We start from the raw sequence: 12533 nt of genomic DNA on the forward strand, positions 1-12533 counted from the left end.
ACTCCAAGATGGTGAGAAATAAGATTCTCTGGTCTGATGAGACCAAAATAGAACTTTTTGGCCTTTATTCTAAGCGGTATGTGTGGAGAAAACCAGGCACTGCTCATCACCTGTCCAATACAATCCCAACAGTGAAGCATGGTGGTGGCAGCATCATGCTGTGGGGGTGTTTTTCAGCTGCAGGGACAGGACGACTGGTTGCAATCGAGGGAAAGATGAATGCGGCCAAGTACAGGGATATCCTGGACAAAAACCTTCTCCAGAGTGCTCTGGACCTCAGACTGGGCCGAAGGTTTACCTTCCAACAAGACAATGACCCTAAGCACACAGCTAAAATAACGAAGGAGTGGCTTCACAACAACTCCGTGACTGTTCTTGAATGGCCCAGCCAGAGCCCTGACTTAAACCCAATTGAGCATCTCTGGAGAGACCTAAAAATGGCTGTCCACCAACGTTTACCATCCAACCTGACAGAACTGGAGAGGATCTGCAAGGAGGAGTGGCAGAGGATCCCCAAATCCAGGTGTGAAAGACTTGTTGTATCTTTCCCAAAAAGACTCCTGGCTGTATTAGATCAAAAGGGGGCTTCTACTAAATACTGAGCAAAGGGTCTGAATACTTAGGACCATGTGATATTTCAGTTTTTCTTTTTTAATAAATCTGCAACAATGTCAACAATTCTGTGTTTTTCTGTCAGTATGGGGTGCTATGTGTACATTCATGAGGAAGAAGAATGAACTTAAATGATTTTAGCAAATGGCTGCAATATAACAAAGAGTGAAAAATTTAAGGGGGTCTGAATACTTTCCGTACCCACTGTATATATATATAAAATAGTTAGGTCCAAATATATTTGTACACAGGTACAATTTTAGTTTTTTTTTCCAGGTATTTACCAAAACATATTCAAGCTACAGTTATATAATGGTTTTGGGCTGAAAGTGCACACTATCAGGTTTAATTTGAGGGTACATCCAAAATCGGAGGAAGGGTTTAGGAATTACAACACTTAAGAATAGCCCCCCCCCCCCCTTTTTCAAGGGACCAAAAGAAATTGGACAATTTATTCAAAAGCTGTTTCATGGCCAGGTGTGGACTACTCCTTCATTATGTATTCATCAATTAAGCAGGTAAACTGTCTGGAGTTTATTCTAAGAGCTGGTTCACACATATGCGATGACAGACATCGCATGTGATTCGGAGGACACTGCTTTGCAAATCACATGCAATGTCTGTGCGAGGCAAATTCAGCCATACAGATTATATGGCTAAATTCGCATCACATTCGGACCAAACTTGCATAGGACCCTTTTTTGGGTCTGCACCAGAATCGGATCGCATGGGTGTTCACACCTATGCGATCTAAATCATGTCCGAACTGACAGTTCGCACTGCGATATGTGAACTGATCTGGGCATGTCGTTAACTTTGTATTGACACCCCCAGCAATTCGCATATGGCAGTGTGAACTGCCTGCGAGTTGAGTGGGATGTGGGATCCTGCAGTGGATTTGCAGGGTTCCTGCATCGCATATGTGTAAACCAGGAGTCTGGTATTTGCATTTGGAATCTTTTGCTGTGAACTCACATTATGCATTCAAAGGAGCTGGTATTGCAAGTGAAACAGGCCATTGTAAGTCTTCAAAAATGAAACAAATCCATCAGAAAGCTAGCAGCAACATTAGAAGTGGCCAAATCCACAGTTTGGCACATTTTGAGGAAAGATGAATGCATTGGTGAGCTCAGCAACATTAAAAGGCCTGGACGGCATTGGAAGACAACAGTGGTGGATGATCGCAGGATCCTCTCTATGTTAAAGAAAAACCCATTTACAACATCCAGACAAGGACACTCTCCAGGAGGTGGGCGTATCATTGTCAAAGTCTACTAACAAGAGAAGACTTCACGACAGCAAAAACAGAGGATTCAACCCAAAAGTGCAAGCCATTCATAAGCCTGAAGAATAGAAAAACCAGATTAGACTTTTCCAGAAGCGCTCTGGCTTTTTTAGATGTTTTTTGGCAAAGCATTCTTTGGACGGATTAAACTAAGAATAATCTGAAGCAGAATGACGGGAAGAGAAAAGTGTGGAGAAGGCTTGGAACAGCTCATGATCCAAAGCACACAACGTCATCTGCAAAACATGGTGTAGACAGTGTGATGGCATGGGCATGCGTGGCTTCCAGTGGCACTGCGTCATTAGTGTTTATTGGTGATGTGTCAGAAGTCAGAAGCAGCCTTATGAGTTCTGCAGTGTTTAGAGATACACAGTCAGCCCAGATTCAGCCAAATGCAGCAACGTTGATATGGACGGCCCTTCACAGTACAGATGGACAATGATTCAAAACACACTGCAAAAGCAACCCAGGAGCTTTTGAAGGAAAACAAGTGGACTATTCTGCAATGGCCTAGTCAATCACTTAATCTCAACCCAATTGAGCATGCATTTCACTTGCTGAAGGCAAAACTAAAGGCAGAAAGACCCACAAACAAAGAACAGCTGAAGACAGCTGCAGTTAGAGCCTGGCAAAGCATCAGAAAGGAGGAAACCCTGTCTTTGGTAATGTTCATGGGTTCCAGACTTCAGGCAGTCATTGCCAGTAAGGGATTTTCAACAAAATAGTAAAAATGAACATTTAATTTATGATTAGATTAATTTGCCCAATTACATTTGAGCTCCTGAAAACGGGGAGACTGTGTAAAAAATGGATGCCGTTCCTAAAATCTGTACTTGATATTTACGTTCAACCCCTTAAATTAAAGCTGAAAGCCTGCACTTCCAATTAATTTGGTTTCATTCGTTTTCATTTTAATCTGGTAGCACACAGAGCCAAAGGTATGAAAATTGTACTGGTGTCCAAATACTGTATATATATATATGGACCTAACTGTTTATACTCACCGTAGAAAGGTAGGGGTGACCAGCGCTATGGAGTAAAGACCTTAGACAATGGTGAAGGTGTAAGCTGCCAACAACCAAACCCACAAGGGGTTAAAGTGTGAAATATGTATGAAAGGAGGTTGTAACGGCGCTACCTTAAAGTGAATAAGTGCTTATTGTATGTGCCAGCTTAAAACAAAGTGCCAATAAAAATTGTGTCATAAAAAACCATTTAGTTTTAAAATAAAGTGCACTAGTGATTTGTGGTGTGACCAAGTTAGCTGGTTAATAAACTGGGCCCATAAGGTGCAACTCAGTAAAGTGCAAGTGCTGTGCTGCATATACTAAACGAGTAAAAAATAATGGGTTCCCAATGTGCATTTATTTTGTGATAACAGTTGATAATGACAGAAAATAAGTTAAATTCATAAATGAAAAAATGCATAAAACAGTGAACATAAATTCATCCGTGCTGTGCGTGGAGTTTGTATTACCACTTAAGTGAAAAAGTGCCAAAATGAATGAGAGAAAGTGATGAATAAAAAATGGGGTTGCAATTCTGTTGTACATCCACTAGATGTCGCCCCTAAATATACGACCTGTGCTTGAGGAAAAAAGATGGTCGGTTTCTTCCGGGGTTCTCCAGTGGGTTCTCCGGCGTCCTCTCCAGCAGACGTCACATGACGAAACACGTAGGGCGGAGTCGTAACGTCAATACGTCACTTCCGGTTTCGGAGCCTGGGCCGTGGAACGCGGAAGCTTCCCGGCCATCACCGCTGATCCTAGACAGCCTCGAACGTGAGTTTTTATGCTCTCTCTTCCACGCTACAGATACACATTACATCATGGGGTTTCTTTCTTCTAACCTGAGGTACTAAAAGCCTGGTTTGACCCACTGGAGAACCCCGGAAGAAACCGACCATCTTTTTTCCTCAAGCACAGGTCGTATATTTAGGGGCGACATCTAGTGGATGTACAACAGAATTGCAACCCCATTTTTTATTCATCACTTTCTCTCATTCATTTTGGCACTTTTTCACTTAAGTGGTAATACAAACTCCACGCACAGCACGGATGAATTTATGTTCACTGTTTTATGCATTTTTTCATTTATGAATTTAACTTATTTTCTGTCATTATCAACTGTTATCACAAAATAAATGCACATTGGGAACCCATTATTTTTTACTCGTTTAGTATATGCAGCACAGCACTTGCACTTTACTGAGTTGCACCTTATGGGCCCAGTTTATTAACCAGCTAACTTGGTCACACCACAAATCACTAGTGCACTTTATTTTAAAACTAAATGGTTTTTTATGACACAATTTTTATTGGCACTTTGTTTTAAGTTGGCACATACAATAAGCACTTATTCACTCTGTTTATACTCACCGGCTACTTTATTAATTACACCTGTTCAATCACTTGGTACTACAAATTGCTAATCAGCCAATCACATGGCAGAAAATCAAGGCATCTAGATGTGGTGAAGACGACTTGCTGAAGTTCAAACCAAGCATCAGAATGGGGAGGAAATTTAAGTGACTTTGAAAGCGGTATGATTGTTGGTGCCAGTCGGGGTGGACTGAATATTTAAAAAACTGCTGATCTACTGGGATTTTCACGCACAACCATCTCTAGAGTTTACAGAGAATGGTCCAAAAAAGAGAAAATATCCAGTGAGCCGCAGTTGTGTAGATGAAAATGCCTTGTTAATGTCAGAGGTCAGAGGAGAACGGGTAGACTGGTTTGAGATGATAGAAAGGCAACAGTAACTCAAATAACCAGTTTTTACAACCAGTGGTGGCACAAGGACATCTGGTGCCCAGGGCAAAGATGGCAAACTGCGTCCAACCCCCCCACCGGGTATAAAGAAGGAGTCAGTGTAATTTCAAAACAAGAAAATACTTGAAACAATACAAATAAATTAGGTTAATACACACATTTTAAATGTATGTGTATTTTATTAGAGGGACTTACAGTGCTTTGAAATAATAATGCAGCTCTGCTTCCCCACTGGCAGAACAGAGCTCTGCCTTGTTTACATAGACAGAGGTCTGTCCTGTGTGTCTTCCCAACGATCGGTGGGTGCCGGTGGTCATCCATTGGCGGGTACAAGCTGATCAGCATCTGCTGTGTATTAACACAGCACAGCCAGGTCGCCTGTGGCACGCGCCCGTGTGCCCCCTACCTGGGAGTGCTCTCTTACTATTGATTTTGGTAAGCAGTTCGTGCTTTCGGAAGTGGTATTCATCCTATTCATATATCCTTGGTTTTTTGGTAAGCAGATTGTGCTTTTGGTGGTGGTCATCATCCTGTTTGGCATATTAACTCACAGTTCTGGTAAGCAGTTGGTACACTCGGTGGTGGGTCATTTGCTGTACTTTCTGCGGTATTCTTTTTGGTCTTATCACACTTAGGTGTGAATATACACTATACACGTGCACCTTTTGGGTTCCCTATTTCTTATATATGCATTATCAGTATTACGCTATGGGACCCTTTCTTTTTCCACATGTATGATCCAACATCGTTTGAGGTCCTACGTTTTTGAGAACACAACTGATCGAGGGAGACATTCTGGTGTCATTGGGATAATTTTTGGCTCAAATCTCACCTAAATCTGGTAAGCAGATCGGATTACTCGAGGAGGCCCTATAGCAGTTGAAGATCTGTGTATATCAAAGAATACATTTGTGTCTAGAGACTATTGGGACTTTACATTATATATCTACACGTGTGAGCATAGCACGTAACATTAATTTTAGTGCAGCTTATTACTATTTATTTGCATTATTGGTGTTGTCACACTTGAAGCTGCTGCTTCGCTCTTTATGTTTACTTAGCGCGGTTATTCCTTTTAAGATAATAATGACCACCAGCATTAGTCCCAGTTTCTGCAATTATATCCCCCAGCATCGATGCCAGTTTAGAAAATAATAACTCTCAGCAGAAATAGCAGTTTCCATAATACTAACCGACAATATAAGTGCCAATTTACAAAATAACTATCCACAGCATTGGTGTCAGCAGCAGCAAAAATAACACCCAGCATCAGTGCCAGTTTCTACTATTTGATCCCCAACATTGGTTTATTCGATCCCCAACATTGGTTTATTCGATCCCCAGCATTGGTGCCAGTTTAGGAAACAGCAGCCAATTTACCCAATAATAACCCACAGCATTCGTGTCAGTTTCTGCAACAATAATCCCCAGCAATAGTGCTATCTTACAAATAAAGCATAAAAAAACTGTGCTCGGATATTAATAATAATATTAAAAAGTCAAGCTGCTAACACATATGCAGGAATAATGGCATAAAAAAGTAATATTCATCGAAAGTGCAGCGCTGATAAACAAGTCCAACTTCAGAAGGAGTCAAGTGATGTGTAAAGAAGCAAATGCGGATGGAAATCTGGGAAAGATCCAGCCAGAACCACCACCATCAGCAAACACACTGCCTCTTACCCCCAAAATGTGGACCCCTTATTACGGAGGGTCAAATGAGCTTGATGTTTTAATCTCTGGCTATGAAGCCACAAGCGCCCCTCAGGTCCTCAAACCAGGAAGGTGAATTGGACTGCACCTTCCTGGTTTGAGGATCTGAAGGGTGCTTGTGGCTTCATAGCCAAAGATTAAAACATCAAGCTCATTTGACCCTTCGTAATAGGGGGTCCACGTTTTGGGGTAAGAGGCAGTGTGTTTGGCGTTGGTGGTGGTTCTGGCTGGGTCTTTCCCCAATTTTCATCTGCATTTGCTTCTTTGCACATCACTTGATTCATTCTGAGCAGTTGGACTTGTTTATCAGCTCTGCACTTTCTATGAATAATAGTGCCTATCTTATGTAATAACCCCCAGCATTGATGGCAGTGTCTGTGATCCCCATGTGGACTGGCTGGAGTGGTTAACTGTTTGGGGGGGGGGAGTGGAATAACTACTTGAGCTCTGGAAGATTTTACCCCCTTCATGACCAGTCTGTTTTAGAAGTGCTCTACTTTACCTGGTAAATGCATGGTCATGCAATGCTGTACATAAATGAAATTTATATTAATTTTTTTTCACACAAATATATATATATATATATATATATATATATATTTTCGTTGTTGCACAAAACTGCATTTTTCGATATGGACCAAAACCTCTGAGGAGTACAGTATCTCACAAAAGTTATTCTAATTTTAGGAAATGCGCCTATATATACACACTCACCGGCCACTTTATTAGGTACACCTTGCTAGTACCAAGTTGGACCCATTTTGCCTTCAGAACTGCCTTAATTCTAAGTGGCATAGATTTATCAAGGTGTTGGAAATATAGTATATCACCCCGCACTTTTTTTGTGAATATTTTATTATATTTTTTTTCATGTGACAACACTGAAGAAATGGCACTTTGCAACAATGTAGTGAATGTACAGCTTAACAGTGTAAATTAAATTTTGCTGTTCCCTCAAAATAACTCAACACACAGCCAATAATGTCTAAACCACTGGCAACAAAAGTGAGTACACCCCTAAGTAAAAATGTCCAAATTGGGCCAAAAGTGTCAATATTTTGTGTGGCCACCATTTTTTTCCAGCACTGCCTTAACCCGCTTGGGCATGGAGTTCACCAGAGCTTCACACAGGGCTGGGACAGGTAGTGGGCAGAAGGAACAGCTGCCCTGGGCGCAGTAGTTTATTGAAGGGTTTAGGTGGCACCTTGACCCTAACCCTAAGGGATAGGGGGGCACAGTTTGGCAACTTTGCCCTGGGCGCTGGATGACCTTGTCCCGGCACTGGCTTCACAGGTTGCCACTGGAGTCCTCTTCCACTCCTCCATGACGACATCAAAGAGCTGGTGGATATTAGAGACCTTGCACTCCTCCACCTTCTGTTTGAGGATACCCCACAGATGCTTAATAGGGTTTAGGTCTAGAGACATGCTTGGCTAGCCCATCACCTTTACCCTCAGCTTCTTTAGCAAGGCAGTGGTCGCCTTGGAGGTGTATTTTGGGTCGTTATCATGTTGGAATACTGCCCTGCGGCCCAGTCCCTGAAGGGAGGGGATCATGCTCTGCTTCAGTATTTCACAGTACATGTCGGCATTTATGGTTCCCTCAATGAACTGTAGCTTTCCAGTGGCGGCAGCACTCATGCAGCCCCAGACCACGACATTACCACCACCATGCTTGACTGTAGGCAAGACACGCATATCTTTGTACTCCTCACCTGGTTGCCATTAAACCAACTTGACACCATCTGAACCAAATAAGTTTATCTTTGGTCTCATCAGACCACAGGACATAGTTCCAGTAATCCATGTCCTTAGTCTGCTTGTCTTCAGCAAACTGTTTGCGGGCTTTCTTGTGCATCATCTTTAGAAGAGGCTTCCTTCTGAGACGACAGCCATGCAGACCAATTTGATGCAGTGTGTGCCATATGGTCTGAGCACTGACAGGCTGACCCCCACGCCTTCAGCCTCTGCAGCAATGCTGGCATCACTTATACATCTATTTCCCAAAGACAACCTCTGGATATGAAGCTGAGCATGTGCACTCAACTTCTTTGGTGGACCATGGCTAGGCCTGTTCTGAGTGCAACCTGTCCTGTTAAACCGCTGTATGGTCATAAAAACCACGCTGCAGCTCAGTTTCAGGGACTTGGCAATCTTCTTATAGCCTAGGCCATCTTTATGTAGAGCAACAATTCTTTTTTTTCAGATCCTCAGAGAGTTCTTTGCCATAAGGTGCCATGTTGAACTTCCAATAACCAGTATGGGTGAGAGCGAAAATGCCAAATTTAACACACCTGCTCCCCATTCACACCTGAGACCTTTTAACACGAACGAGTCACATGACCTTGGGAGGGGAAATGGCAAATTTGGCCCCGATTAGGACATTTTCACTTAGGGGTGTACTCTTGTTGCCAGTGGTTTAGACATTAATGTCTGTGTGTTGAGTTATTTTGAGGGTACAGTAAATTTACACTGTTAAACAAGCTGTACAATCACTACTTTACCTTGTAGCAAAGTGTCATTTCTTCAGTGTTGTCACATGAAAAGGTATAATAAAATATTCACAAACATGTGAGGGGTGTACTCTTGTCAGATACTGTATTTCCCAACACCTTGTTAAATCTATGCCACATAGAATTAAGGCAGTTCTGAAGGCAAAAACTCAACTCAGTACTAGCAAGGTGTACCTAATAAAGTGACCAGTGAGTGTGTATACATAGGAGCATCTCATAAAATTAGAATATCATCAAAAAGTTAATTTATTTCAGTAATTTAATTCAAAAAGTAAAACTCATTGTGACGAGACCCTTGCTCGCTCGCTTCCGCTCTCCCGACACTCCGCTGTTTCTAGTGAGTCAGCTTGCAGATCGCAACATCTGATGGTTCGGTCAACCAAGGCTCCGGGATCCGAACTACAGCTATGTGCCGTTCGGAATCCATTAGAACAAACACCAGGCAGGCTGTATGTAAGTTCAAACAGGAAGAAAATGTATTGGAAGTACACAACTTATATACAGAATTTGGAACATCCTGCCCTCAACAACCGCTTTCCCATTGGTCAATTGCAAAGTACATGCCGTTCTCCTTCAGGTCATCCTTAGCCATGCAAATGAGGACTTGAAAATGAGTCAGCAGGGATTGGTCCAATAGCTTGATTAGAAGGACTGTTATGTGTAATGAGACAGAAACCCCCAGGGGACAATCAATGTACACAATAGCCAGACACAGAACAATGATTCCATAATGAGCCCCCAATACACATTACTCTGAGTGTCAATACATCCCTTAGCAGACAACAGGTGAGTTCATTAGCACACCCGACAATAGGTGAATGGAAAGCCACCTCAGACAAAAGCAACATTGTTAGACAGTCAATCTCCTCATTGAACTTCCTGGAATGACCATCTTAGGAGTGGTACTTCCTGGTCAGAGACCTCATGGCAAATGGGAACAAATCTCAATATTTCTACATGGAGACCTTGCTGACAAATATGAAGCAATCCAAACCATCACCCATCTGTCCTTAAATTCCAGTGACGGTGAACACCGTCACACTCATATATTTTGTAAAGATACGTTACACACAGAGTGATGTTTTTCAAACATTTCTTTATTTTAATTTTGATGATTATGGGTAATAGCTAGTGAAAACCCTAGATTTAGTATCGCAGAAAATTAGAATATTACATAAGACCAATAAAAAAAAGTTTTTTAATACATAAATGTTGGCTTACTGAAAAGTATGTCCATGTAGAGTATAGTATGTACTCAATACTTAGTCAGAACTCTTGTGTGAATTACTGCATCAATGTGGCGTTGCATAGAGGAGATCAGCCTGTGGCGCTACTGAGGTGTTCTAGAGGCCCGGGTTGCTTTGATAGCGGCTTTCAGCTCATTTGCTTTGTTAAGTCTGGTATCTCTCATCTTCCTCTTGACAATACCCCACAGATTCTCTATGGGGTTTAGGTCAGGTGAGTTCACTGGCCAATCAAGCACAGTGATACCTTGATCATTTAAACCATGTATAGGTACTTTTGGCAGTGTGGGCAGGTGCCAAGTCTTGCTGAAAAATTCAATCCACATATCCATAAAGCTGGTCAGCAGAGGGAAGCATGAAGTGCTCTAGGATTTCCTGGTAGAGGGCTGCTCTGACAAAACATAGTGGACCAACACCAGCAGATGACATTGCTCCTGAAATCATCACGGACTGTGGAATATTTTGCATTACATTTAGAAATTAAGGTCCCAGAGTGGAAGAGTGGAGAGGCACAGAATCCAAGTTGCATAAGGTCCAGTGTGAAGTTTCCAGTGTCAGTGATGATTTGGGGAGACATGTCATCTGCTGATGTGGTATTGTCAAGAGGAAGATGAGAGACACCAGACCCAACAATGCAGATGAGCTGAAAGCCGCTATCAAAGCAACCTGGGCTTCCATAACATCATGGCACTGTCACAGGCTGATCACCACTATGCTATGCAGTAATTCATGCAAAATGAGCCCTGACTAAGTATTACGTGCATACATAACTGTACATGGACATGCTTTTCAGAAAGCCAACATTTCTGTATTAAAAAATATTTTTTTTAATGGTATCATATAATATTCTAATTTTCCAAGATACTGAATTTTGGGTTTTCACTAGCTGTAAGCCATATTCATCAAAATTAAAATAAAGAAATTCTTGAAATATATCACTCTGGGTGGAACGCATCTATATAAAAAATGAGTTACTTTTTGAATTGAATTACTGAAATAAATTAACCTTTTCAAGATAGTCTAATCTTATGAGATGCACCTGTATATTCCTAAACGATCATCATGACAACCAGGAAATTAGCAAATTAGATCAGCAATGGCAGCTTACATATACAGTAGTTTTTAGCATAGGAGCCATTACCTGGGACCCAAGCATTCTATTCTTTTATAGTATCTTTATTTTCCCACAGGCTGAACTGCTCTGAATATTTTCCGGTCTTCCTCTCTGTCTTATGGGTTGCTGGAATCTTTTTCCATCAAGGTAAGTATTGTAAGTTCTGTTTTATGTTTATGTACACTTGCAAAGGCAAATTTATATAATACCTTCCTCATCTCTGTGTATACAAAATAAAAATGGGTGAAGGGGGGTCAAGTCCACAATTTGGATAGAATTGACATAGCCCCAAATGATCCACAATGGCTGAAAACTGACATGATCCAGAAGCATTTACACAAAATATAGGTGGATAAAGCACCTGGACCAGATCTCTTATACCCATGTGTCCTTAAGGCCCCTTTCACACAGGCGGACCATTCAGATCCACCTGTCCGTTTCTTTGGCGGATCTGAACGGTCCCCCCATGCATCTCTATGGTGCATTGGAGACATGTCCGCTGACACCCGATCCGATCCGTCAAATCTGGACGGATGAAAACCCTATTTTCCATCTGTCCAGCAGATCGGATCGGATGGGATCAGATGAGAACGGACCGACAGTCCGTTCCCATCCGATTTCCCCATAGAGATGTATGGGGCTCTGACAGCTGTGTCTCCGCACGAGAACAGCGGAGAACAGCTGTCATACTCCTGCTCAGCGGGGGATCGGCGGATCGATCCCCCGCTGAGAAAAATGGAGTCCGTCCGACGGACATCCTGTGGGAAAAAGCCCTAAAGAGCTGAGCTCTGTTTTTTCAAAGCTGTTTCTAATTTATGGAGATTATTTAATGACTGGCATAGTACCACTGGATTGTTGTAAGGCAAAAAAGTATTTACCAAGCAACTACAGACCAGTCAGTATAACCTCTACAGTTGGGAAGATACTTTGAAGTTTAATAAAAGATCACATAGAAGAGTTTTTATTAAAAAACAATATTTGTTTTTAGCAATAATCAGCATGGATTCACGAAAATCTGAAGTTGTCAAACAAACCAGATTTTTTTTTATGAGGAAGTAAGCAAAACCTTACACAAAGAAGTGGCTATTGGTATAGTATACTTGGATTTTGCCAAAGCGTTTGCTACAGTTTCACACACATGGTTAATGTGTAAGTTAGTCTACAAGTTTAGAAAATTCAGTTTGTAAATGGATAGTAGATGGCTAAAAGACCATATTCAGAGTGGTAAATAATGACTCATACTCTCCATAGTCAACGGTTACTAGTGGTGTATCTCAAGGTT

The 12533-nt window shown here is 41.7% G+C and overlaps 1 protein-coding gene across 1 annotated transcript in view; it reads left to right on the top strand.

The window, feature by feature from the left end:
• LOC309552691 (leukotriene C4 synthase-like) overlaps positions 1-12533 on the top strand; it is a gene marked incomplete at its 3' end in the record, with an annotated part of 103568 nt that overhangs the window by 70447 nt on the left and 20588 nt on the right. Inside the window, exon 3 of the mRNA XM_082253617.1 lies at positions 11328-11398. Within this exon, the coding sequence (XP_082109743.1) occupies positions 11328-11398 (71 nt within the window). The remainder of the gene's footprint in view (positions 1-11327; positions 11399-12533) is intronic.

This window comes from Pelophylax lessonae (assembly GCF_965119305.1).
Source record: "Pelophylax lessonae genome assembly, chromosome: 4".
In the NCBI taxonomy this organism is placed as follows: Eukaryota; Metazoa; Chordata; class Amphibia; order Anura; family Ranidae; genus Pelophylax; species Pelophylax lessonae.